The 22,754-nt window shown below is 49.0% G+C and overlaps 1 protein-coding gene across 12 annotated transcripts in view; it reads right to left on the reverse strand.

Moving 5' to 3' along the window:
* Positions 1-10,913: 10,913 nt before the first annotated feature.
* LOC144369158 (uncharacterized) overlaps positions 10,914-22,754 on the reverse strand; it is a 33,973-nt gene continuing 22,132 nt past the window's right edge. For 9 of the 12 annotated variants that reach the window (XM_078028260.1, XM_078028259.1, XM_078028263.1 and 6 more), the window contains 10 exons: positions 21,627-21,835; positions 21,185-21,390; positions 19,997-20,111; positions 18,544-18,659; positions 18,147-18,377; positions 16,950-17,064; positions 14,550-14,647; positions 14,267-14,383; positions 13,180-13,294; positions 10,914-11,285 (listed from right to left, as the gene is read on the reverse strand). In XM_078028260.1, the coding sequence (XP_077884386.1) occupies positions 11,080-11,285; positions 13,180-13,294; positions 14,267-14,383; positions 14,550-14,647; positions 16,950-17,064; positions 18,147-18,377; positions 18,544-18,659; positions 19,997-20,111; positions 21,185-21,390; positions 21,627-21,835 (1,528 nt within the window). In that variant the 3' untranslated portion in view covers positions 10,914-11,079. Of the gene's footprint in view, positions 11,286-13,179; positions 13,295-14,266; positions 14,384-14,549; positions 14,648-16,949; positions 17,065-18,146; positions 18,378-18,543; positions 18,660-19,996; positions 20,112-21,184; positions 21,391-21,626; positions 22,598-22,754 lie in introns of those variants that run through there. The other 3 variants (XM_078028269.1, XM_078028268.1, XM_078028270.1) reach the window with 3 other exon arrangements.

The following is a 22,754-nucleotide window of genomic DNA, read 5'->3' on the forward strand; positions in this document are numbered from 1 at the left end:
ATTCACTTGTCAGATTTCGCCTCAAAAATCCCTTCAATTGGGCTGGGGATGTGGCTCAGGCGGTAGCGCGCTCGCCTGGCATGCGTGCGGCCCGGGTTCGATCCTCAGCACCACATACCAACAAAGATGTTGTGTCCGCCGAGAACTAAAAAATAAATATTAAAAAAAAAATCCCTTCAATCACCCACCAAGTGGCTTAAATATAATTTGGGGTTTCTATACTTGGGTTTGTGTGCATATACTCATATGTATATTTGGACAGATGCAACCTTTATTGATGTGTAAATATGCCACGTAAGCCATGTACATATTCTGTTCAGTGCTTTCTTATTTTCCTTCCTCAAATGAGAACCTGTATTTGAGTTCTAGAAAATGCAGTGTGCACGTGGCCAGCTCTGCTGCAGGATCCTTGGTCCCAGGGGACCCACCAGGAAAGGCACCTATGGCTCTGCTCATGGTGGCAACCTCTAGGGAGCCGGGCTGCAGGTGGAGGGGCAGGGCTCCCCTTTATGCCTGATGCATTCCAACAAGGAAAAAGCAGTTTAGTTCCTGTGCTGACGTTTTCTCCCTTCCAGAACCTTCTCTTGGAGCTGCCTATGTTTCTGATGCCCAGTACAACAGGAACGTTCTATTCCAAACTTCCCCTCAGGCTATCAGGTAATTTAATCATCTAGCTGTCCCACTTGTCCACCTTAAGTTCTAGAGGTTGAGACAAACCTGGAGGCATTCTTTCTACAGAAACTCTTCAGAGGGGTCTAGGTACGGCACATAATTTGGGTAAAACACAAGAGTGTTTTGTTCTGAGGTGCTGGGAGCCGACCCAGAGACGAGCCTGTGCTAGGCAAGCGCTCCACCACGGAGCTGCAGCCCAGCCCCTGAGCCTGGTGGTTTGGGTTAAGTTCTAAGAGCACAGTGTCCCATGTGCAGGGAGCATCCGGTCAGTTAAGAGCAGATCGGGGGTAATGGACACCACCAGGGCCAGGAGATGGAGTGCCCAAGCTGGACGCACATGGCCACCTTTCTTCCTAGCCAGCGTCACCTGGAGTGCATGGAGGGCTTCTCTTTTTCCCTTCTGTCACCTCCTAATGCTACCCACACATTCACTCCTTTCCTGGGAATCCAGCCTTTTCTATCTCCCCCTAAAGTTTCAACTAAGACCAAGCCCTTGGCAAGAGTAAGGAAAAACCCTCTCTTACATCAGCGCTCGGTGTCAGGGTCTCCAAAAGCAACAAACACCTCATATGCCCAGAATGCCAAGCAGCAGTGGGGGACTGTCCCACCCTGCAGGGATCTGGCGTGTGGCAGCCACATCTGTCCTGAGTATACCGCGTTGAGACGGGCTGTGCACATTTTCACATTGGACTCAGCCACGCCCACATGGCATTAGGTCACTGTAACTGAGGGTTCACCTTGTCAGTCTCTGGTTCAGAGTGTTCTCTTATTACTGTCACAACAACTCCGTGAAGAAGGTGCTAAAGCTGGCTCGAGACTGTCCACCAAGTGTGCTTTGAGATATGATCATCGTCTTGATGTTTTCTGTTAGTGTTTTATAGTTTGAGCTCAAGTAATATCACCCTGCTCCTGAGAACCTAAAGGGCATGTGACCCATCACGAGTCTTATTTATTTATTTGTTGATTTACCCATTTATTTGGCAGTGCTGGGGATGGAACCCAGGACCTGGTGCATGCTGGGTACTGCTCTACCACTGAGCTGCTGTCCCAGCCCCGGCCCCTGTTCATCTTAGCACAGAAGTTTGAGTGTTATATAACTCCTGCTCAGTGGTTAGAACCACCTTTACTGTTTTTCCTCTCCAGACTTTACCATTTTCATAATCACTGGGCCATGCGGATGGCCACGTACTTCTTCATCTGTGTCAACCTCTCTCTTGCCCTGTTTGAGGAACCGGTGCTGTTTCTGCTACCGTTCTTGGTAAGCATTAGATAAAAGATGTTCAACCAGACCTTGTCACCAGTGACTGCGGCCCCTTGCTTCTCCCTTGTTTTCCTCAAATGTCAGCAAATAGGAATTTGACTTTATTTTTTTCTGGCTGGGGCTTCAGAGAATTCTGCTTGTTGGCTAATGTGCCAGTCATAAGGGATTTTGAGGGCAATGGGACTTCAGAATAAGCTGCTGAATTTGTAAAATGAATCAATTTTTAAAATCCATCAATATGATGTCTCTGGGTAAGGTACATCAAATATATGTTTATTCAGTGCTACGTGTTTGTTTCCTTCAAGAAAATGTTTCCTGATACATATAGGCCAGGAGCCAAAACCTGGAGACTTTCTCAGTTGAGAGAAGCCAGGAACTTTGTGTTTCATTGGAGAGTTTCTGCCTAAATCTCAGAAGCTAAACCTCAATGACACGATCTGATAGTGGGTTTATTGGAGAATGTCCCCCATTCCTAAAATGATAGGATGGACCATATCCCGCCAGGCCAAGGGTACTTTTGGCTTCTGCCTTCTATTTGATAATATTTTCCCCTCTCTGCTCCCCCCAGCTCACTCTTGAAAGGCCTTCTGTTCTGCCAGCCATAGTGACATCTGCTGGCGGACATGGGAAGTCACAAATCTGGGGGACCCTCTCAACCAAACCTTGTTAATGCTGCCATCTATCACAGGGGCAGGGGTGCGGGCTCTGGAGGGCTGGGCGTCCTGTCATTTCTCCCACACCCTCTCCCAAGAGAGCAACCATAACTCAAGCAGCCAGTTCCCACCTTCCATTCGCAGAACTGAAAGTCAGGCAGATGCAAACCCCAATGCTAGCGTGGGCCCTGGAAAAGAAGCCACCACTCCAGGTTACAATAGACTTGACTGGATGCTTGGGGACTGAAGCAAGGCAGTTCTCACCCACCTCTTCTCCCTCCTCATTTTCAGCAGGCCTCTGCCTGCAGCTAAGAGAGGAGTGGAGCTCTGTCCCCCACCTGGCCCCGCTGTCTCAGCGCTGCTTTAAGGGCAAACTTGCAACTTGGTGCGTTGAAAGGGTTTATTCCAATTCAGAGTTTCTTTTCTTCTGATCTAATACAGGAGATGTCCACTTTGCGTTTCTGAGAAGTTCATGGTGTCCTAAGAACTCCACTTCACTCTGGCTACTCAAAGTGGGGTTGCTTGGCCAGTAGCACCAGCATCCCTGCTCAGAGCTTGTCAGAAACACTGCCACTCAGAGGTGCTGGAGTTTTGCACTGACAGAAGCCACATTTGAAACAAGCCCCAAGGCCATACCTTCACACACCCAAGTTCATGTGCTTGTACTCCACACTGGGTTCCTCACCTTGGTGCCCTTGGCCCATCAGGCCATATCCTTCTTAGTCTGTAGAGGTCTTCCTCGTGCAGTGTAGACATTCAGCAGCACCCATGGCCTCTACCTGAGTTGTGCACCAGCACCCCTGACTTGTGATAACATAAAAGATCTCCAGGCATTGTCAAATGACCCAAGGGGAGGGGGAAAGTCACCTGTGTTGAGACCCATCACCTTCAGGGTCACCTGAGACCTTGTTACAAACACACATTCTCAGACTCCGCACCAGATTGGCAAAACCAGGAACTCCAGTGGGGCCCAGGAAATTGGTTAACTCTCTGTGAGACACAGGCACTCTGAGATGGAAGAGGACTTGGGAAAGGCCCTGCAGTGAATCACTATTTGGTGACAGACCAGTCACAGGGGCCACACCATGACCAAGAGGTTGCAGGCCGTGGGTGATAAAGAGCCCAAAGCTGTAGCCACCTGGGAGGGTTTTGCAGCCAACACTTCCTCCTGTGCTATCTCCATGACCTTGGCCAAGTGACTTGATCTGTCAGTGCCTCAGTTGTCACCTATGGAAAATGGGGACAACCAAAGCACTGTTCCTCTTGCAACTATTCAGGGATGAGGAAGCTTTTATGATGAGGTGCTTAGAAGAGTGCTTGGCTCCAAGACCTTTGGACAAGTCAACTAACTGGTCTTGTCTTCACCATCACTGGCCTGTCTTGCCCCCGACTGTTCCCCTACAAGCCAGCCAGGCATGTGCTTCATTCTCTGCCACATCCTCAGCAGGGAGCCCTGGCCTGGCCTGGACCAGGCTCTCAATGAACATCGGTGGAGAAAGGCATTGCAGTGCCCATGAGGACATGAGGACACCAGCAGAAGCCCTCTGTCTCAGGGGCTTGAACTTTGCTGTGGATCCTGTATGTTCTGGGAAGGGACCCCAGCTTCCTAGATCCGATTCTATTAGAAGGTGTCCTTGCAAATGTGGCAACTGAGCAAAAGTGAGCTTCTCCATCCATGTGGATTAGACGGGACCTCAGGTAGATCTACAGGCATGCTGTAACCAACAGTCAATCAACACATGCTTAGAGAATCATGGAAAGGCTAAAGATGGGGGCAGGGTGCTTCACAAATGCTGTGTGTTTTCTTCCTCTACTTCTAGGATGCTCTCTACCCACCTCCTGAAGTCAGTCATACAACTATCCCCATTTCAGATATGCAAACACTGAGGTCCCAAGAGGTTACAGAACAAGCCCAAGCTCATTGTCTAGTAAGCAGTGAAAGTGTTCTTCTCATGCTGGTCTCTGATTCCAAACCCACACCTGCCTTTCTTCCCAGGGCTCTTTCTGATCTGCACACAGGGATGACATGCCTTAAGATTGGGAGGACAATCCTAATTTCAAACTTTCTACCTCACATTATGCTGAAGACAATCCTAAGCAGCAGAGCATGTGTCTTATTTGGTTTAAAAACTCCATCTCTGGTAGTAATGAGATCTCTCTGCCACAGCCCCGCCAGACAGCCATTTGGGACCACAGGAGTGTGGAGAAAGAGTGACCACAGGAGTGTGGAAAAAGAGGACATAATTCAGGAAAGTGAAATACAAAGAAGCAAGAGCTGAATATACTAGAACAGACAGGACCAGCAGAGAGAGCCCAGCTGAGAGGCCTAGAGAAGGGCTGGGGCGAGCCAGTGCATTCCATGGGTATTGATGAAGTTCTGCTGTGTGCCTGGCATTATGCTGAGAAGTAGACGCTGCACTGAGCACAGTCTCTGACCTTGCCCTGCTAAAGATCCCAGTCTGGGGATTTAAAGCTGGATGATATTGTCCAGCACTATGCCATTTCTTCACACCCCAGCTGACCTAGAGACCCCAGCACCATGGCCCATTTGCCTACAGTGAAGGCCAGCAGCAGAATCCTGCCATGGCTGGCAGGAGTGGGTGGAGAACCCCCAGCTCTCTAACCCTGTAGGAAGGCTTCTATTAATAACATGATTTACATGAACCCCCAGCACTCCTTATCAGAACTGTGGTTACTCACTTAATGACAACAACTGGCTGGTACACCCTGTCTTCTAGTTCCTAATCACTTCCTGTTCCCACCTGGAGTTTTCTAGCATCGCCTTCCAAGAAAACTACTTGCTAACAAATCTGGATCACAGAGTCCCCACACTCAGGGAAGCCAGAACATGAAAGAAGGTTCTAGAAAGATGTACAGTGATCCAAGTCTATCTGGCCATTTTATGCCTGAATTTATAGTACTCCTTGGCTGCTCTGACTGCCCTGATAAGTTTAGGAGAAAAGACAAGCCATATTTTGGCATGTAAAATGCATTCAGGCCGAGTCACTTTCACACAACCTACCAAGTAGGGGTAGAATGAATTTTAAGTACAACAGAATGCCAAATGCCTACTCATTCCAGTGAAGACATGCTGCAAATAAGACTTAGAAGATGTGCTGCAAACAAGACTTAGAAAAGTGTCCTCAGAGAAGATTCTATCATTCTGCATTTGCTTCTGAAAGTTGAAGCACACAGTTCTAATGAGCCCAGGAAGACAAGGTTGATACCCAGTTAGGGTTGGCATATGATGTGCCAGAGCTCAGGACTTCAGGGCTGCTGTCTGGTGGTTCCCGGGCTCTTCTGGTCCTCACCTTCACTCAGTGTCTTTTTGTTGGTGATGTCATTCAGCAATGGATTACTGGCCCAGAGACTTGTTCGGTATTGCTCAGCAGTAGTAAAACACTGTCACCAGTTGTAGGTAGCCAACTCCAGGTGAGAAACTTGATAGATGTTAATGCTCACGGCTTCAAACCGGCAAGCTGCCCCTCAGTGATCATGCTCTCTAAAATATACACCATGCTAAATTGTGTGGAAGAATTCTATGTCTAGCCAAACCACAGGAGCTCTCAAAAGCCATCCCAATAACATTTAGAGGATTCACTCTCCAAAGCAAGCTTGCCAATGCCTGAGTGCCCACACACTCTATTGGCGCCAACCTCACCTCCTTTTAGAATGCACACATCCACCAAGATACCACTGCCTGTGGTGGTTGAGCGGCCTTTCCAAAGGACAAGGTAGATGTGAATGTATCACATGAATAAATCAGCATTTACCAACAACTGGAAGAAAAAAATCCATTCTCTAAGATATGATGACGGAGCTGCTCTGTGATCTAGACCATCCCCCTCTCCTGCATCCTCTCTGTTTGCCTCTGCCTGGATGGACCTCCAACTCAGCCCAGAAGGATGTGTCCTTTCTAGTCAGAAGCCCTGTCATGGCTTCCAGTTCCAGGCCCTGATTCCTGGTTAACTGCAGCCAGAGCTCGCTGTCAAGGTAGTCTCTTCAGATTCCTTCCCTACCCTAACCACAGTGTGGGCTCTGGCCCCACCCTGACTCTCTACACCACCATTCTACATTATTGTCTTCTTTTCCCTCATTGTGACCCAGGACTACCCATGACCATGACCAACTGTTGAACCAGTGCCTCAGAGGGTAGAAATGACCAGAGATTGCTAACTTGAAGATTTCACAGATAGTTAATGAGACATCCTGACTAGTCAAATGACATAAGAGGAAGTCAATGAATTCTAACCTCAAGGGCAAATCCTACAGTACACTGGCTGTCAAATTCAGCTACACACTGGAGCCACCTGGGAGCTGTGCATAGTACTGACCGCTGGACTACCCACTGGCCCTGGGCTGATGGAATGGCTCTGGGCTAAGATGGAACACTGGGGTTTGTAAATTACCAGTTGAGTATAATATAAAGCAAACTTTGAGAACACTGCTTTTTCCCCACATGAAGATCTATGTGCAAACAGATGCAGAATTACACAAATCTGCAGCATAAGTCTCCTTGAGATCCATAGATTAAATGCACTGCAGTGACCAGCACCCTGGCTAGGAACACCACCAGCCCCCTAGAAGCCTCCTATTTCCACCTTCCAGGTGATCACAGCCCTGCCATCCAAGCATGGAGGAGTCTTCCCTGCTGAAAGATTTCAGTGTGGAGAATGGAGAGCCCCTCTCCCCTCGGAGTCCCTGCTTTGACAACAAGTGCACTGGAGAAGTTTGAATCAAGTGGGAGGCACATGGGCAGACTCCCTAGATGAGGCCCTATTGAAGGGAATCTACATTTCCAATGGAACAGATGCTTCAGAGAGAAACTGAGAGTGCAGGCTCTGAGAAGCGGTTCCACTTCATGCAGCTTCAACCAGAAACAAACTTCAATGTGCTTATAGAGAACAAGACCGTTCCTTCAATTGGAAGCTGCCTGCACAAAATGCTTCTGTTCTGCACTTCCAAGCTTTTCTCAGCCAGCACGTTCAGACGACGTGAAAGTGCAAATTGTGCTACCCAGAGATCCCTTGGGACATCACCAATATTCACGTGGAACATTGGACGGTTGACAAGATTAATGGCCCAGAGTTTCATTGAAATATTTTTCTCAAATTTTTTGAAAACTCACTGGAAACGAAGGTGCCCACGAGCAACAAACTCTGCTTTATTCAAGACGCAGAAACTTCTAAGTAAAGCCCGTAACTGCTGGCTCTAAGAAGGATTCCAATTCCTACTAGTTCAACCAAGCCCAAACCCCAATATGCTCTCTAGAAACACATTTACATCCTGCAATTGAAGCTGTTTGTATACCCTGCTTCTCTTCTGCACTTCACACTCTTCTCATTGAGCACATTCAGAGAACAGTTCAGGCTCAATATCCAAAGTGTGCTAGCAGGAGAGCCCTTGTACCTTGGAGCACTTGCTCAGAGAGGAAGTGATAGGACTGATGGGTGGGTCAATACCTCAAAGATTCTTTGGAATCCATTCCTCAAACGGATTCTGAAAACTATCTTGAAGTTGCATGAGCCTGTCTGCAATGACCTCTGCTTTATTGAGTGCATAGATGGTTCCAAGTGAAATGGTGCCATCAGCTCTGACAAGAGGTTCTGCTTCCTGCATGTTCAACCAAGGAAAACCCACCACGTGTTCACTGACAACAAATCTACTTTGTGCACAAACTTTTTCTGTTTGCCCCCTACAAATGCATCTCAGGATGCACATTCAGAACATATTTCCTGCAAAAAACATGAGAAAGTATCATTGCAAAAGTCCACTCTGGTCTAGCATCACCAACATTGATTAGGAAATGAATTGCACAAGTTTCATCTTATCCCCTTGGTCTCCTTCTTCTAAAAACTCATTGAAACTGCAGGTACCTGACAGTAACCAACTTGCCATTGACCAAGAGCACAGTTGCTTCCAATGGAAACTGGGCCTGCCAGCTCTCAGAAGCCATTGGATTTAAGGCTACTCCAGCCAGGTACAAAGCTCAATGGGCATGATGAGAAAAAAGTCGTTTCCTAATGTGGAAGCTGCTTGCCAAAATTCTTCTGTGCTGCACTTCCAAAATATTTTCAGGAAGCACACTCAGAGCACAGTTTCAGCCCATATGCAAAGAGTGCTAGCAAGAGTGCCCTTGGACCTAGGTCAGCAACTTGGAGAATTGTGGGCCCACTGGGAAGAGCAATTCCCCAAGGTGGATTGAAATCCATTGCTCAATTGTTTGTCACAGAATTCACTTGAAATCCAAGTGCCTGCCTGCATTGAACTCGCACTGACCAATTGTACAAACACTTCAAAGGGAAACTGCCACCTCTGAGAAGCGGTGGTTCTTCATGCTAGTTTAAGTAGTGACAAACCCCAATGTGCTCACTGAGAATAAAATGAGCTCCTGAATGTTGAAGCTGCTGAGAGACTGCTTTACTTTTGCACTCCCAAACTACTCTCAGCAAGCACATTCAGAACCGAGGTCAGGCCCAAAATACAATGTTGGCTGACAAGAGAGGCCTTGCACCCAGGATCACCAATTTTGAGAAGGCAACGAGGACTGCTGAAAAGATGAACTCCACAAAATTCCATGGAAACCCACTCATCGGACCTTTCTGAGAACACTTGAAATGCAGGTTTCTGCATGCAAGGAACTGTGTGTGACAGATGGCAAAGTTTGCCAAATGCAAACATGCCTACCAGCTCTGAGAAGCCATTCTCATTCACACTTCTTCAACCTGGGAAAAATCCCCATGTGCTCACTGAGAACAAGTTAGTTTGTGCTACTTGAATCTGCTTCCACAAACAGTTTTACTTCTGCACTTCTAAGCTGTTCTCATCAAGCACATTCAGAGCACAGTTCAGGCATGAAACACAAAGTGCACCAGAAAGAGATCACCAACTTGCAGGAGGAAAGAGGACCAGCTGAGAAGATCAGTTCTCCAAAGTCTCACTGACATCCACTTATCACATTTGTTTACAATATACACTTGAAGTGCAGGTACCCAAATGAGTGAACTGTTTTTGATCAATGGCACAGAGGCTTCAATGTGAAAGCATGCCTGTCACCTGTAAGAAGCAGTTTTGCTTTCTTCTAGCTCACACAGAAGAAAACACCATGTGCCTACTTACAACAAAGTTAGTCTTGCAAGTTGAAACTGCTTGCAGCAAATGGCTTCCATTCCCCACTTGCAGCCATCAGTGGTTGACAGATGGCACAGAGGCTTCAATGTGAAACCGTGAATGCCAATCATTACAAGTGCTTCTGACACACTCTAGTTGAACCAGGGAAAGCCCAAAGTGGTCAATGAGAACACACTTTGTTCCTGCAAGTGGAAGCAGCTTGCATAAACTGCTTCAGATAGAAAATTCCAAGCTCTTCTCAGCAAGCACATTCAGAAAACAGTTCTGGCCCAATGGAAAAAGGGACCTAGCAAGAGGATCCCATACATATGATTACCTTCATAAGGTAGCTTCCCAACTTCTGTGTGGAACTGTGTTTCTCCTTGGCCCTTATGCTGTTTTGGAGACCACTAGCTCAGCTTTGTGCAGGATCATCAGACCTGGACTTTTGGCAAGACCTGTACAGCCCTCACACATGCTCAGATGCTACAGGACTTTGCAGACCAGTCCAGACAACAGTAGGCATCCATTCATTGTCTGCAGTCTACAGATTCCTAGATGCATGGCATTCATTATCATCAAATGCAGAATTTTCATCAAAAACCATATATATATATATGTATGTATATATATATATATTTCCAATCTGAATCAAGAAAATCAGAAATATCCCCAAATCCAAAGAGTGGATCTCCTTTGTGATGCTACCAGTGGAAAATTCCACAGCTGACCTCATGGGATGGTACACAGTGAAAACACAGCTGCATGAAAAATATTACATGACATGACCTTCTGGTTATGTAGAAAGTGGCATGTGAAGTACACATGCATGTCTTCTTCAGACATGGGATTCATTTGCAAGACACCTTATCAATGGAAAATACTCCAAAATGGGAGAAATCAGAACCACATCTCCAAAGTATTTCAGAAGAGACCAACTCCATCTGTGTATCTATCGCTCAGTCAGTGTGTGTGCTCTAGTGTGTGTGTGTGTGTGTGTGTGTGTGTGTGCGCTCTAGTGTGTCTTTGTTTGTATTTGTACCAAGATAGCCGATACTTCATTGTCCCCATTGGAAAACTGACTCAGATAATGCCATCTGCCAAACTCCTAAAAACCAAACTTCTTGCTAATACAAGGAAACATTCCTTCCTGTTGGTTTGGATGTGTCCTTTAGGAATCACTGCTACATTTAGTATACTCAAATCATCACAGTAGATCAGGAAACAAAAACATATATATTTTAAAATAATAATATATTAATGGAAACAACAAATACAGGATAGAGTAACAACTGTGTTACTAAACAAGGTCAAGGACAATGGCAAACTATAGATACAAACTTTGAAGAAAATAATTATCAATGTAAATATTCCTGGGCTGCCTCAGCCCTGCCCAGGCACACAGCAGCAGAATAGTTTTGCAAGCATCCTCAGGAGGGCTGGAGCCTTCTTTGTAGGACGAGAGGGAGGTTGAGGCTGGATCCACTCATCATTATTTTGGGGGAGGCTCCTTTTCCTCAGCACGAAGATGGGTTTTCTGTGAGGGTTCTTTGCGTAAAATACGTTGGCCTGCGCTGGAATCCTCAGCTCTGGAAAGAGAGGGGTATACAAAATAAGGTGGCTCAGGAGGTGCTCTCTGGGACACCCCAACATCTGAGAGCCTGTGCCAGAAAAGGCCAGAGCCACACACCTGAGAGCTCTCCAATTCAGCACCAATACCAACAAGACAGCCTCCACAGTCCTCCCTGAGGAAGAACTAGGCAGAGCACTTCCACAGACCTAATGTCGGTTCCTACCAAAAGCTTTGGACTCCAGAACATCCCAGGTCCTCTTACATCTGCCAAAGTACACCACTAGGGTTTGCATCTGAAATCTCCCACAAAAGGTTCCTGTGCCGAAGATTCAGTCCACACATGAGCCATCTTCATGAGTGGGTTTGGAGGGAAGCATTGGATGGTGAGTGCTCTGGTGTCAACATAAAATTCTCATTCAAGATGAATACACTACTGGGAGGTGGGAGGGACTGGAAGAAAGGTTGAGCGTGGTTGGAGGAAGACCTAAACAGGGGTGCGCCCTGGGCAATAATACCTTGTTCCTGTAGGCTCCACTGAATCCTCATTCTCCAAGTAGAGGTTCTCCTTCTCCATCTTTCTCTCTCTCCCTCTCTCCCAGCCTTGTTCTCTCTCTCCCAGTCTATGCCTGTTTGGCAAGGGCTGAGAAGCTCTCCACTGCCACACACTAGAGCTTTATAGACAGCCTCAGTACACAACCAAAGAGAAAGTTGTGAAAGCCAGAGAAAAGGCCTAGGATTCCTCAAGTATAGCCACAGTGAGGACAGGCTGACCAGCACAAATACCACATTAGAGCCATGCTTCTGCATTGGTGGAGCCCGCCTCCATGTGAACCAGGCTTCTGAGAATGGAGGCCACATTCCAAATGCTGCCCTATTGAGAACAATGGTTCCAAAGGCCAGCAAAGGGAATGCTTCCCTCCAACATGGTGTATGGTCCAGTGGTGCCATGACCCCAAGTGGGAGAATACAACAGCCCGCTTCTCCTTCCTCTGAACACGTGTTTCCTGTCACCCTCCTCTAACCTAGAGCCTGTTCTCCATCCCTTCTGGGTTGGATGTGAAGATCTCTGCTATGAATTTCTAAGGCTACCAAGGCCCCAGACAGACTTCCACTTCCATTGATTCTACTAACCTAACAGTAGGTTAAGATAGGAGACAAGTGATTCTAGAACTCATAGGGATGGTGGTCTTCAGCATACATAGGCTGGGATAATGGCTGCTGTGGTGTTTGGCTCACAAAAACCAACCAACCAACCAACGAAAAAGTGCTGGCATTATTATCAGATGAGCTTTGTGGCTACGTGCTCAGGAAGCCCTCATCTGACTCTAGTTAGGGATCATAACCTGGCTATTGTGATCACTCCTTGGCAAGTGAACTCAGGTACAGAAGACCATGGAATTTATGCAAAGACAGATGATTCAAGCTGTCTCCCAGGCTGTGTTTTCTTCCCAATTTCATCCTGTTACTGCTTGCTAGAATCCTGGCAATGCTCTGCCAAGGCAGAGGTTTTCTGGTCACACAGAAGGCTTTCAATCCTACTGCTTCAGTCCACAAAATGCCAGTTCCCTCTTTAGCCCATGCATTCCATGTTCCTCTGAAACCACTCCTATCCCAGACCATGAAAGCATACTGCTCCTGGAAAGAGGCTTTCCTCCTCACTCCTCAAAGATGTCAGCTTTGGATGCCTGTTCATGTACAGGGGAGGCACCTGGTGGGGAGCCACAATATCCACTGGGGTATACCATTGGACCTCGAGACCTTCCACCAGCAGAAGTGCAGTTGGCTTTGTGCACGAACCCAACACACCTATTGGAGTGTTCTTGGGGGTCAGAGACTACACTTTGGTGCTAAGAGTTGACCTGAGTCCACATCCTGACCCTTGCTCTCTGCCATCTGATTGTCCCACTTACTCTGACGGTGAGACATGATTTGGCCCAGCTCATAATCCTCCGGCTTCTCCTGAGTACGCAAGTGTAGGTCGAGGGCCCTGCGGATGACGACAGGAGCCCGATCGTGGCAGGTCACCTGGAGCAGCATGGAAGACAGGCCTTCAGGAAATGGGCCTTGAAGTGACTACTCAAGGACAGTGGGCAGGGGCATTCTGGAGGCACCTCCACTCTAAATACAAGGGCAACATCCATGACCCTACTACTTGAGGCTGACCTCCTGCTCATCGCGTGGGCTCTTCCCATAGGCTACTAGCCCAATCCTTGTACATAACTTCCTGGACCTGCCATTGCTCTTTGTGCAGCTGCACTTCTCTCCAAGTGAAAGGACCCCACTACCTGCATACAGATGCAATCTCATCCCACAAGTTGAGAGGAATTGGACAATAGCCTCCAAGATCCCAGGTCAGCCTGAGGATGCAGGCGGCATTGGGAATGGCCTAGGCACAAAACCTACAGGCTTTGGTCTGGATTGCCAGGGCCCAAATCAGACCCAGGAACATGACCACATACAGGAGTGCTGAAACATAGCCACGAGAGCTCCTGGCCTCCAGAGGCTCAGTGCTGCCTGGGGTGTAGGAGGGCACCTCATCCAGCAAGGGTGGTCATTGGGTTACCTGGACATTTAGTGTGCTTGTTCCACATCCATACTGACTCTGCAGAGAGACCCTCTCAGCTCCTTGTTCAAGGAACATGCAGAACCTCACACTGCTGTCCTCCTCCATAGACGTCAGCATCCCATAGAGTGGAACCTGCAATCTAGGTCCTGGCCTGTTCTCATCTGTCACCTATACCTGCCTCTGCCCTTCTGGACTGCATGCTGCCACCTGACACACAGACTCCCTCAGACATGGTGGTGGACAAGCTTCTGCTCTCCCTCATCTCAGCTCCAGCCCTTCACACTGACCTCTCCCTTCTTGATTCCCATCTATCCTCCTGATCATCCAGAAGCTCCAAATTCAAGAGGGCATGAGTAGTCCATGGTATTGGACCAGTGTCTGCTCCCCACCCAGGTGTAAGCACCAGGGGACACCCCTGCTCCCAGGCTTACCAGGACCTTCTTGGCCGACTTTGGACTTTGTATTTCTAAGTGGACACGAATTAAGCAGGTGTCTCCCACCTGCTTGTGGGAATGCGGCCTGGAGGACTTGCAGGTTGATTCTGAGAACTGTGGGGGATGGAACATCAGCAAACCCAGAAACAGAAAGCCACCCCAGCCTGTCAGTTGGCTCTATGGGCTTCTAGCACATATGTCCAGGTGCTCAGGCTTCTTATTTCCCCAGGTGGGAGTGGAATGGCAACACAAGTACAGCTTGAATAAGGTAGGTGTTTACCTCCTTTCTCTTGACCTCGCGGCGTTTCCTCACAATGAAATATTTTATCCGCGGGGTCCTAGACTGATACATGGGTGAGTGGTCAGGGGCCTTAATTTCTGCAGAGCAAAGTGGAGAGAATTGTTAGATGGCACTCAAGGATTTTACCACAAAACACACACAACCCCTGAGAGTCTCCGCCAGGGCGAGCCTGCACCAGAATTGAGAGCCCTCCTATCCAGCTACAGTGCCACCAAAGACTCCCTCAGTGATTCTTCCCTGGAGAAGATGATGTACAGGATTCTAAACCAAAAGAGCACCAGGCAATGGAAACAGCACCTTGGGCCCAGAACTTCTCAGTGCAGGTTGGATCTGCCAAAGGGACACTGCTAGGCTCTGCATCAGGATTGGCAAAGGCTCCTGTGCTTAGGCCTTTCTCCCCAGGGCAGCCATGCTCACACATGGGCATTCAGGGAAGCGTTGGATGGTGGGCGAATTCATCCCCTTGCCCTGGATGAATCCACTCATGGATGACTACGTGGAGGGGAGGTGGTATCCATCAGAGGTGTGTTGGGCATGGACATGGGAGGACTTCAGCAGGGTGGTGCCCTGGAGAACTCTATTGTTTTCTAGGTTCGCTCTCCTTCCCCTTGTTTCTCATCATGAGCTGTCTGCTTGGTACTTTTATTCTGGTTTTTGTTCTACTTCTGGCTCTTCTTTCTGTCCTGCATCTTCTTGTAGTTCTTTCTGGGTCTTTTTCTTGTTCTTACATGGTTCCTTCTTGTTCTTCTTCTTGTGTATCTCCCTCCACCCTTCCTTCTGTTCACTTCCTTCTTTTTCTTCTTCTTCCTCCTGCTCTTCATCGTGTGATCCTCTCCCCACTCAGTTGTGTCCTCTTTCTCCTCCTCCTTCTCCTTATATCTCTGGCAATGGTGGGGCGTCCTGAGGAGTTCAAATCTATCACACTCTTCTGCCCAGATGCAGCCTCTGTTCAGTAGTCCAAGATGAAATCAGTTCTCAATCAATGGCCAGGAGTGAAACCAAGACCAAAGACAAGTGACTTCCTTTCTTTGTCATTGTCACAGTCAGGAAAGACTTCCTAACAGACACCGTATTCTGGATAGGCTTCTACCTATGGAAGTCCGCACCTCATCTGGACCAGGATTGCTAAAATAGATTCCACCTCCATAAAGTTTCCCCAATGAAAACAAGGTTTCCAAAATCTAGGAGAGGGCCAGCATCACTGCCACCCTCCTGCCATAAGGCATAGATGCCATCACACCTAGTGGGTTCCAGGCCCCCCGTAGTCCTCCCTTTTGACGTCTGTTACACACAAACCTCCCCTGGTCTGGAGCCTGCTCTCAACTGATGCTTGGGTTGAAAGTCTGTTTCTGAAATCATCTTCGTAGATTCTCAGTTTGGTAATTCCTTATTGACTGGCTTATTTTTGTACTAGGGATAAAACCAGAGGCAATTAAGCACTGAGACCATTCCCAGGCCTTTTTACTTGGGTACAGGGTCTCCCTAAGTTTCTGAGGTTGTTTGGAAATCCCCATCCTCCTGCACTGCCTCCCAAGTCCCTGAGATTCGCAGACACTGCCCCTTGCCCAGCTCCTTGCACCTCAGTCTTCCTCATGTGTGAGACAGAGCCAACCCAAATGAGGTGGTGTGGGAAAATTGGAAAACTCACTTACGTGCCCTACAGATGGTGGGTTCTATTGTGGACAGGCTGGGATGGTGGAGGCTAGGAGTGTCTGGCTCACAAGAAAGGAAAGAGCACTGGCATTGTGGACAGCTCAGCATTGTGGCCTCTGTTCTTCAGATGCCCTTCTTTGTTGCTGGAAGGAATAATAACCTGGCCATTCTGATATCTTCAGGAGATGGGCACCCAGGCACAGAGGACTTGGAATTGTTCCCAAAAGAACCCAAACAGGCTGTCCCCTAGCCTTGACTTCCTCTTCACTGAGTCCTGTTCCCAGTTGCTGCAATCCTGACATTCCTGTGAGTAGGCAGGACTTCTCATATCCTGGCCATGGATTGGGACCTGTGCTGCTTCTGTCCATAGCAATGCTGATCCAATCAGGACCCATGTTCTCCTCCTCTTCATTTGAAGGCATCCTTATCAGTGAGCCATAAACCAAACTGATGATGGATTGAGCCTCTCTCTGCCTTGCCCTCATGGATATTAGCTTCACATTGCCAGACCAGGTCCAGGGGAGAACACATTTAGGGAGGTTCAACAGCCCCCTTGGGCCTCATTGAGCACCTCCACATTGGACACGCCCATCACTGCACTTGGTCTCCTGCACCAGGCCCACCACACTTTGGTATTTTGTGGCCAAGGCCCACTTTCTCTTGGCTATGAGTTATCCTGAGCCCACTGTGGATCATGTCTCCCCACTGTCTGATTGTCCTACTTACTCTCATGCAGAGGAATCATTCTCAGCATCTCAAAGTTCTCCACATCCTCATGCTGCAACAAATTTAGGTCCAAGGCCCTTCGGATGAGGCTCTTCACTGTATCCACACTGGTCACCTGGATCAGGGTGGAATAAATGTCATCAGAGAATGGCTTTTAGAGGAGCTACCCAGAAGACTGTGGTCAAACATTCAGGAGAAATCTCAGCTACATATACAAGGGCACAATCTTGTTATCCTGCTACCTGAGTGTAGCCTCCATATACCGCCTGGGTTCTTGCAACGTGCTACTAGAACAATCTTGGTACAAATATCTGCCTGTACCTGCCATCTCCCCTCCCCCTGGGGAGCCACATTCCACTCAGGTCAAAGGACCAAACTGCCTATGCACAGACATACTCTCATCTCACTGAGACGAGAGCAATGGGCCAGGGATCTGTGCACCAAGTGTGCTCTGGGGTGCAGGCTGCCTTTGTGCGTGGAAGAGGCAGACGCACTGAAAATTTTGGTCCTGACTGCCACTACACAAAATAGACTCAGATACAAGAGTGTGTACTTGAGTGCTTCATGATAGCCTTGAGAGGCCCTGGCCTCTGGAAGCTCGGTGGGGGTCTGGTTGTAATGATGTACTTGACTCAGCACTGGCAGTCACTGAACGTGTCTTCTCTGCAGCTGGACACCTGCAGCATTAGCGTGTCTACTGCACATCCATAGAAATTCTGCCAAGAACCCCTTTAGCTCCGCATTTACATACATGCAAAGGCTAACATTCCGAAGCTTTGGCATGACCCCCCAGGTGATCCCGACCCCAAATTCCCACACCTAGTCATGCTAAGGAGGTTCTCTTCCCTGCTACAAGGAACACATCCCCTCCTACACATGTGACAAGTCACTGCCACCTCCTCTGCTCCAACCTCACTCATTGAGAATACCAAGTTCTAGGCACTGCAGCCTGCACCCTGGACATATCTCTGACTTCATCTGTCCACAGAACTTCCGTCTGCACTTCTGGCCTGCAAAACCCACACTACAACACCCACTCACCACTGGAGCTGGGCATGCTGATGCTCTCCCTCCTCAGGTCAAGCCCTTAAGATGGACCTCTCTCTTCTTTATTTCCCACCACAGCCCCGGGGTTGGCTGTGTCTCCTGCCTTCCACTGTGTGGACACCCAGGAGGCAGCCCTACTGTCGGGCTTACCAGGATGCGCTTTGCCTCTCTCTCGCTCTGTCCCTCTAGGAGGATATAAATAAAGCGGTTGTCTTCCACCTGCTCGCTGGAGTGAAGCAGTGAGGAGCTGCTACTGGTGACTTTTCTCATGCAGCACTCATTGCTTTGGGTGGCCTGGGGCAATGATCCTGCAGCCACTGCAGAGCTGCTGCTCACAGCTGCTGGGGTCCTGGATGCCACTGCCACAGAAGGCTCCAAGAACTGTGGGGGATGACAACATCAGCAAAGCCCAGCACCTGCACCCCACACAGCCTGGCAGTTGGCTCTGTGGGCATTCTACAACATCCATCCAGAACCTGAGGTTCTTGTCCCCTTGGAGGATGTGGAGTGGCACCAGGAGTAAAGAGTGAAGAAGGTGACTGTTTACCTCCTTTGGCTTGACCTTCAACGACTTGCTGGCATCTGTTTCCCGAAGAAGAAAGTCATAATGCACTCCTCCAATCAGGCCGTAATATACTTTCGCATCAGCAGGGACCCTCAGCTCTGGAGAGGCAGGGGCAGAGGCGTGGTAGGTGACACTCAAAAAATACACTACCCAACATCCCCCACAACTGAGAGCCTCTGCCAGCTCAGGTCTCACACACAGACCTGAGAGCCCCCGAATCCAGCTACTGTTCCACCAAAGACTCCCCACTGATTCCTCCCTGAGGACCCTCTATGCACAGGAGGTCCAGTACAGGAACACCTTTCAAGGAAATAGCCCCTTGTACCCCAGACTCTCTTAGTTCACGTTGGACCCAACAAAGAGAAACAGCTAGACTTTGTATCTGGATTGGTCACCAAAGACTCATGTGTTGAAGGTTTTCTCCCCACTGCAGCAATGATCACAGGTGGGTTTGGGGAAAAGCATTTGATGGTGGGTGCCTCCACCTTGCCAGTGGATTCATACACTCATACAGGGCTACACTAATTGGAGGGGTATGGTTTGGAGGTGTGTTGAGCATGGGTGGAGGATGTCCACAGCAGGGCTGTGCCATCCAGAGCAATATATTTCTCTTGAATTCCCCACTACTGCATTTCCTGCTCATGAGTATAATTCTCATTCACATTTTTAATCAATGTATTGTTATACTTCTTGTTCACCTTGTGTTTCTCCTTCTTGTTCTTGTTCTTCTTCATCTTCTCCTCATGCTTCTTCTTATAGTCATCTTGAACTTCTTATTCATGGTCTTCTCCTTCAACTTATTTTCATTTTTCTACTCCTCCTCCTTCTCCTCCTCCTCCTCCTCCTCCTCCTCCTCCTTCTTCTTCTTTCTCTCTCTCTCTCTCTCTCTCTCTCTCTCTCTCTCTCTCTCTCTCTCTCTCTCCCTCCCTCCCTCCCTCCCTCCCTCTCTCTCTCCAAGAACAGTCTACAAGCTGTGAAGGGTTCTATTCTACTACACACTTCTCTCTAGAAATGGCCTCTGGTCCTAAGTGGACTCAGTTTGCAATGAATAAAAAGATTGGAAGCCAGAAATGATTCTTCATTGAACTGCTTTTCTCATGTACTCATCTAGGTCAGGAAAGGCTGCCAAAGTAGGCACCCTGTGGTTGTCTGTCTTCTTTGACACAAGACAAAGAAGCCTCTCTTCTTGGCCCTTTGTGGATAATAGCTTTGCAATGCCTCCTCAGGCCAAGGAAAGAACACGATAGGCAGGTCCACAGCCCCTGGGGAACATGAAGAACCTGCAGATTTATGCCCCATCATTACACTTTGTTTTGTGCACAAGTCCCACCATACTCTTCCTGGGCATTGGGCCAACGCACACTGTGTTTTGTCTCCCAGTTATCGTGAGCCCACTGTGACTCACTGCTCCCTACCCTCTGATGGTTCCACTTACTCTGATGATTCCAGACAATATGCAGAAGCTCATAGTTTTTTGGATCCTTCTGCTGGAGCAAGTGTACATCTAAGGCCTTGCGGATTACGACTGGAGTCCTGTCCTGGGAGGTCACCTGAGCAGGGTTGGAGAAAGCTCATCAGAGAGGGAATTTGGGAGTAGCTACCCAGAGGACAGTGCTCGAGGACAATCAGAGACAAGAGAGCTCTCAACACAAGGGCAGCATCTTGATACCCTGCTACCTGAGGCCTTCATGTGATCATGTGGGGTCTTCCTATGAGCCTCTAGTCCAATCTTGGTACAAGAGTTTGCTTCAACCTGCTATGCCCTACAGGGACAAGGGAATAAGGACCAAAAGGCACACTCTAGTCCCCACAGATGGGAGGAATGGTCCAGTGGACTTCCATATCCCTGCTCTGGTCTGGGATGCAGCTGCATTTTTGTGTGGACCAGGCACAAACCCTAGGTGCTTTGGTCTTGACACCCAGGCACAACACACACACGGACTCTTTAATGATAGGCATGGAAGCTGCTGGGCTCGAGAGTGTCAGTGCTTGCTGGGGTGTCAGGAGGTTTGGACCCAGCAGGTGCAGTGGTTCAACATGGCTCCCCTGGAGGTGGTCACCAGAGTCTCATGATGGATACTCCACACCCAGGAAGATCCTGCACAGAGAGCCGCTAAATCTCTATTCACATACATGCAAACTAGGACACTAATGGGCCCCTCCAAGGCCCCCAGTTGTCTGTGACCCACACCCACCCACCCTAATCATTCTACAATGGCTCCCTTCCCTTCAACCAACAACATATCCCCTCCCACACACAAGAAAATGACTGCCAACTCCTCTGCTTCAATATACTCCTCCTCAATACCACGGTTCAATATACTCCTCCTCAATACCAAGGTCAGTAGAGGATGGCCTGTACCCTCGATATTTCTCTGACCTCCTCTGAACCCAGCACTCACTCCTGCACTTCTGACCTGCACACCCCCAAACACGCAGGCCCACTCGCACCCAGACCTGGCATGCTGCTGCTCTCCCGCCTCTCTCTTCCTCACTTTCTGCTCTCCTTCCTGACCTTCCAGAAGCTCCAGTTCAAGAACACAGGCCTAGTCCAAAGAGTTTGCTGTGGACTCGGTCTTCCCCACTGTGGGCTCCCAGGAGACTCCCCTGCTCGAAGACTCACCAGGATGCTCCTATACTGTGTTGTCCTTTCATTTTCCAGGTAGATGCGAATGACGCACCTGCCTCTCATCGGATTGGTATATTTGGGCCGTGGGGAGTACTGAGTGGAGACCCCTGATGTCCTGGACTCCGGCTCTGCCCCTTCCCTGGGAGAAGGCTCTGGCTCTGGGGTTGGCTGAGGAGCCGTGACAGGAACTGAGCTTGTAGCTAGAGGAGAAAAGATGCCAACATGACTGCCTTGCCCTGACCTTCGCACAGACAGACAATACCCCTTCTGCCAGGAAGAACTCAGGCCCTTAGCCCACACAGGACCTCTTTGCAAACTAGGGTCACTTCCTGAATGGACAAAGGCTTATCCTAATTTCCAACCCAACACCAGGCATACAGACTCCCTGCAGTGGAACAACAGTCAGACCTTTCCTCATATACCCTTAGGTACTCACCACAGTCCACCTGGCTCTCAGGCTCTGCCTGGCTTGATATGCCATCTTCAATTGGGGCCAGGAGGTGGTGTGCTTGGTGCTCCAGGTTAAAGCCACTCAGGAGGAGCCACACGTATGGCAGCAGCTGCTGCAGACTCAGAGAGCCTGGAGGCTGATGGGAAGCCTCGGTGTGGAAGTTCACCCAGGTCCCCAGGAAAGAAGATGAGGCACTGTGGGGAGGCAGGTGTGGAGTCAGCGAAACCCTGGCCTTGCCTTCGCCATGGCCTCCAGAGCAAACCTCTGACCCTACCCTCCTGAACCGTCCCTGGTTCTGAACACACCAGTCCACCTCAGGAAAGACACAGTGGCTGTACAGGCAGGGACAGGACAGGTCACTAGGCAAAGAACCTTCAACGAAGGAGCGTTAGATTCATGGTATGACCAGCTCTCCCCTCCTCTGGGCAGGCCCGACACTCTTCTTCCTCTTGGCTACCTGCTCTCCAACCTGGAATGCACCTTCCAGGAGTGTCTGTCCTCCTGCCCACTCTTCTCAGGGCTCAAGAGACACCTCCTCCCCTGGCGAGGGCTGCAATGCTACCTCATTCTCTGTGAGCTCTCACTGAGTCCCCCTGAGTAGCGGTGGACCTCTCTTTTCCCATGAGTGCAGACCACATCTCTGTGGCCCTGAGGGAGGACAGGGAGGTGTAGAGTAGGGGATCCATTATCCCAGGGCCCTCCCCAGAGGACCATGACTACCTACAACTCCCTGCCTTACCCGTCCTACTGTTGAAGCCCCACACCTTACACTGCAGGCAGAAAACTGAATTGGGGAGAGCAGTCTTTCCTCAGCCTTCCCAAGTCAAATCACCTTGCAGGTCCCTACTCTAGAAACAGGAGCCCACCCTCTTGACCCCAAGCCCATTCCATGTTGAAGTTGGTCCAAGGGTCGACCATAGTCACTGAAGAGGACAACGTGCAGTTATGCCCCATGGAGTCAGGGATGCAGTCACATGTAGGATATGTACTCATGGCACCTGCGGTTTGAGGCTGACCCCCATGAAAAGGGACACAATGGCAGTCATTTGCACCCCATTTTTCACTGAATTATGAAACGTGACTGGAAACGTGTCTTCACACAGTGGGTGCTTT

This window comes from Ictidomys tridecemlineatus, chromosome 12 (assembly GCF_052094955.1).
Source record: "Ictidomys tridecemlineatus isolate mIctTri1 chromosome 12, mIctTri1.hap1, whole genome shotgun sequence".
NCBI classification, from domain to species: domain Eukaryota; kingdom Metazoa; phylum Chordata; class Mammalia; order Rodentia; family Sciuridae; genus Ictidomys; species Ictidomys tridecemlineatus.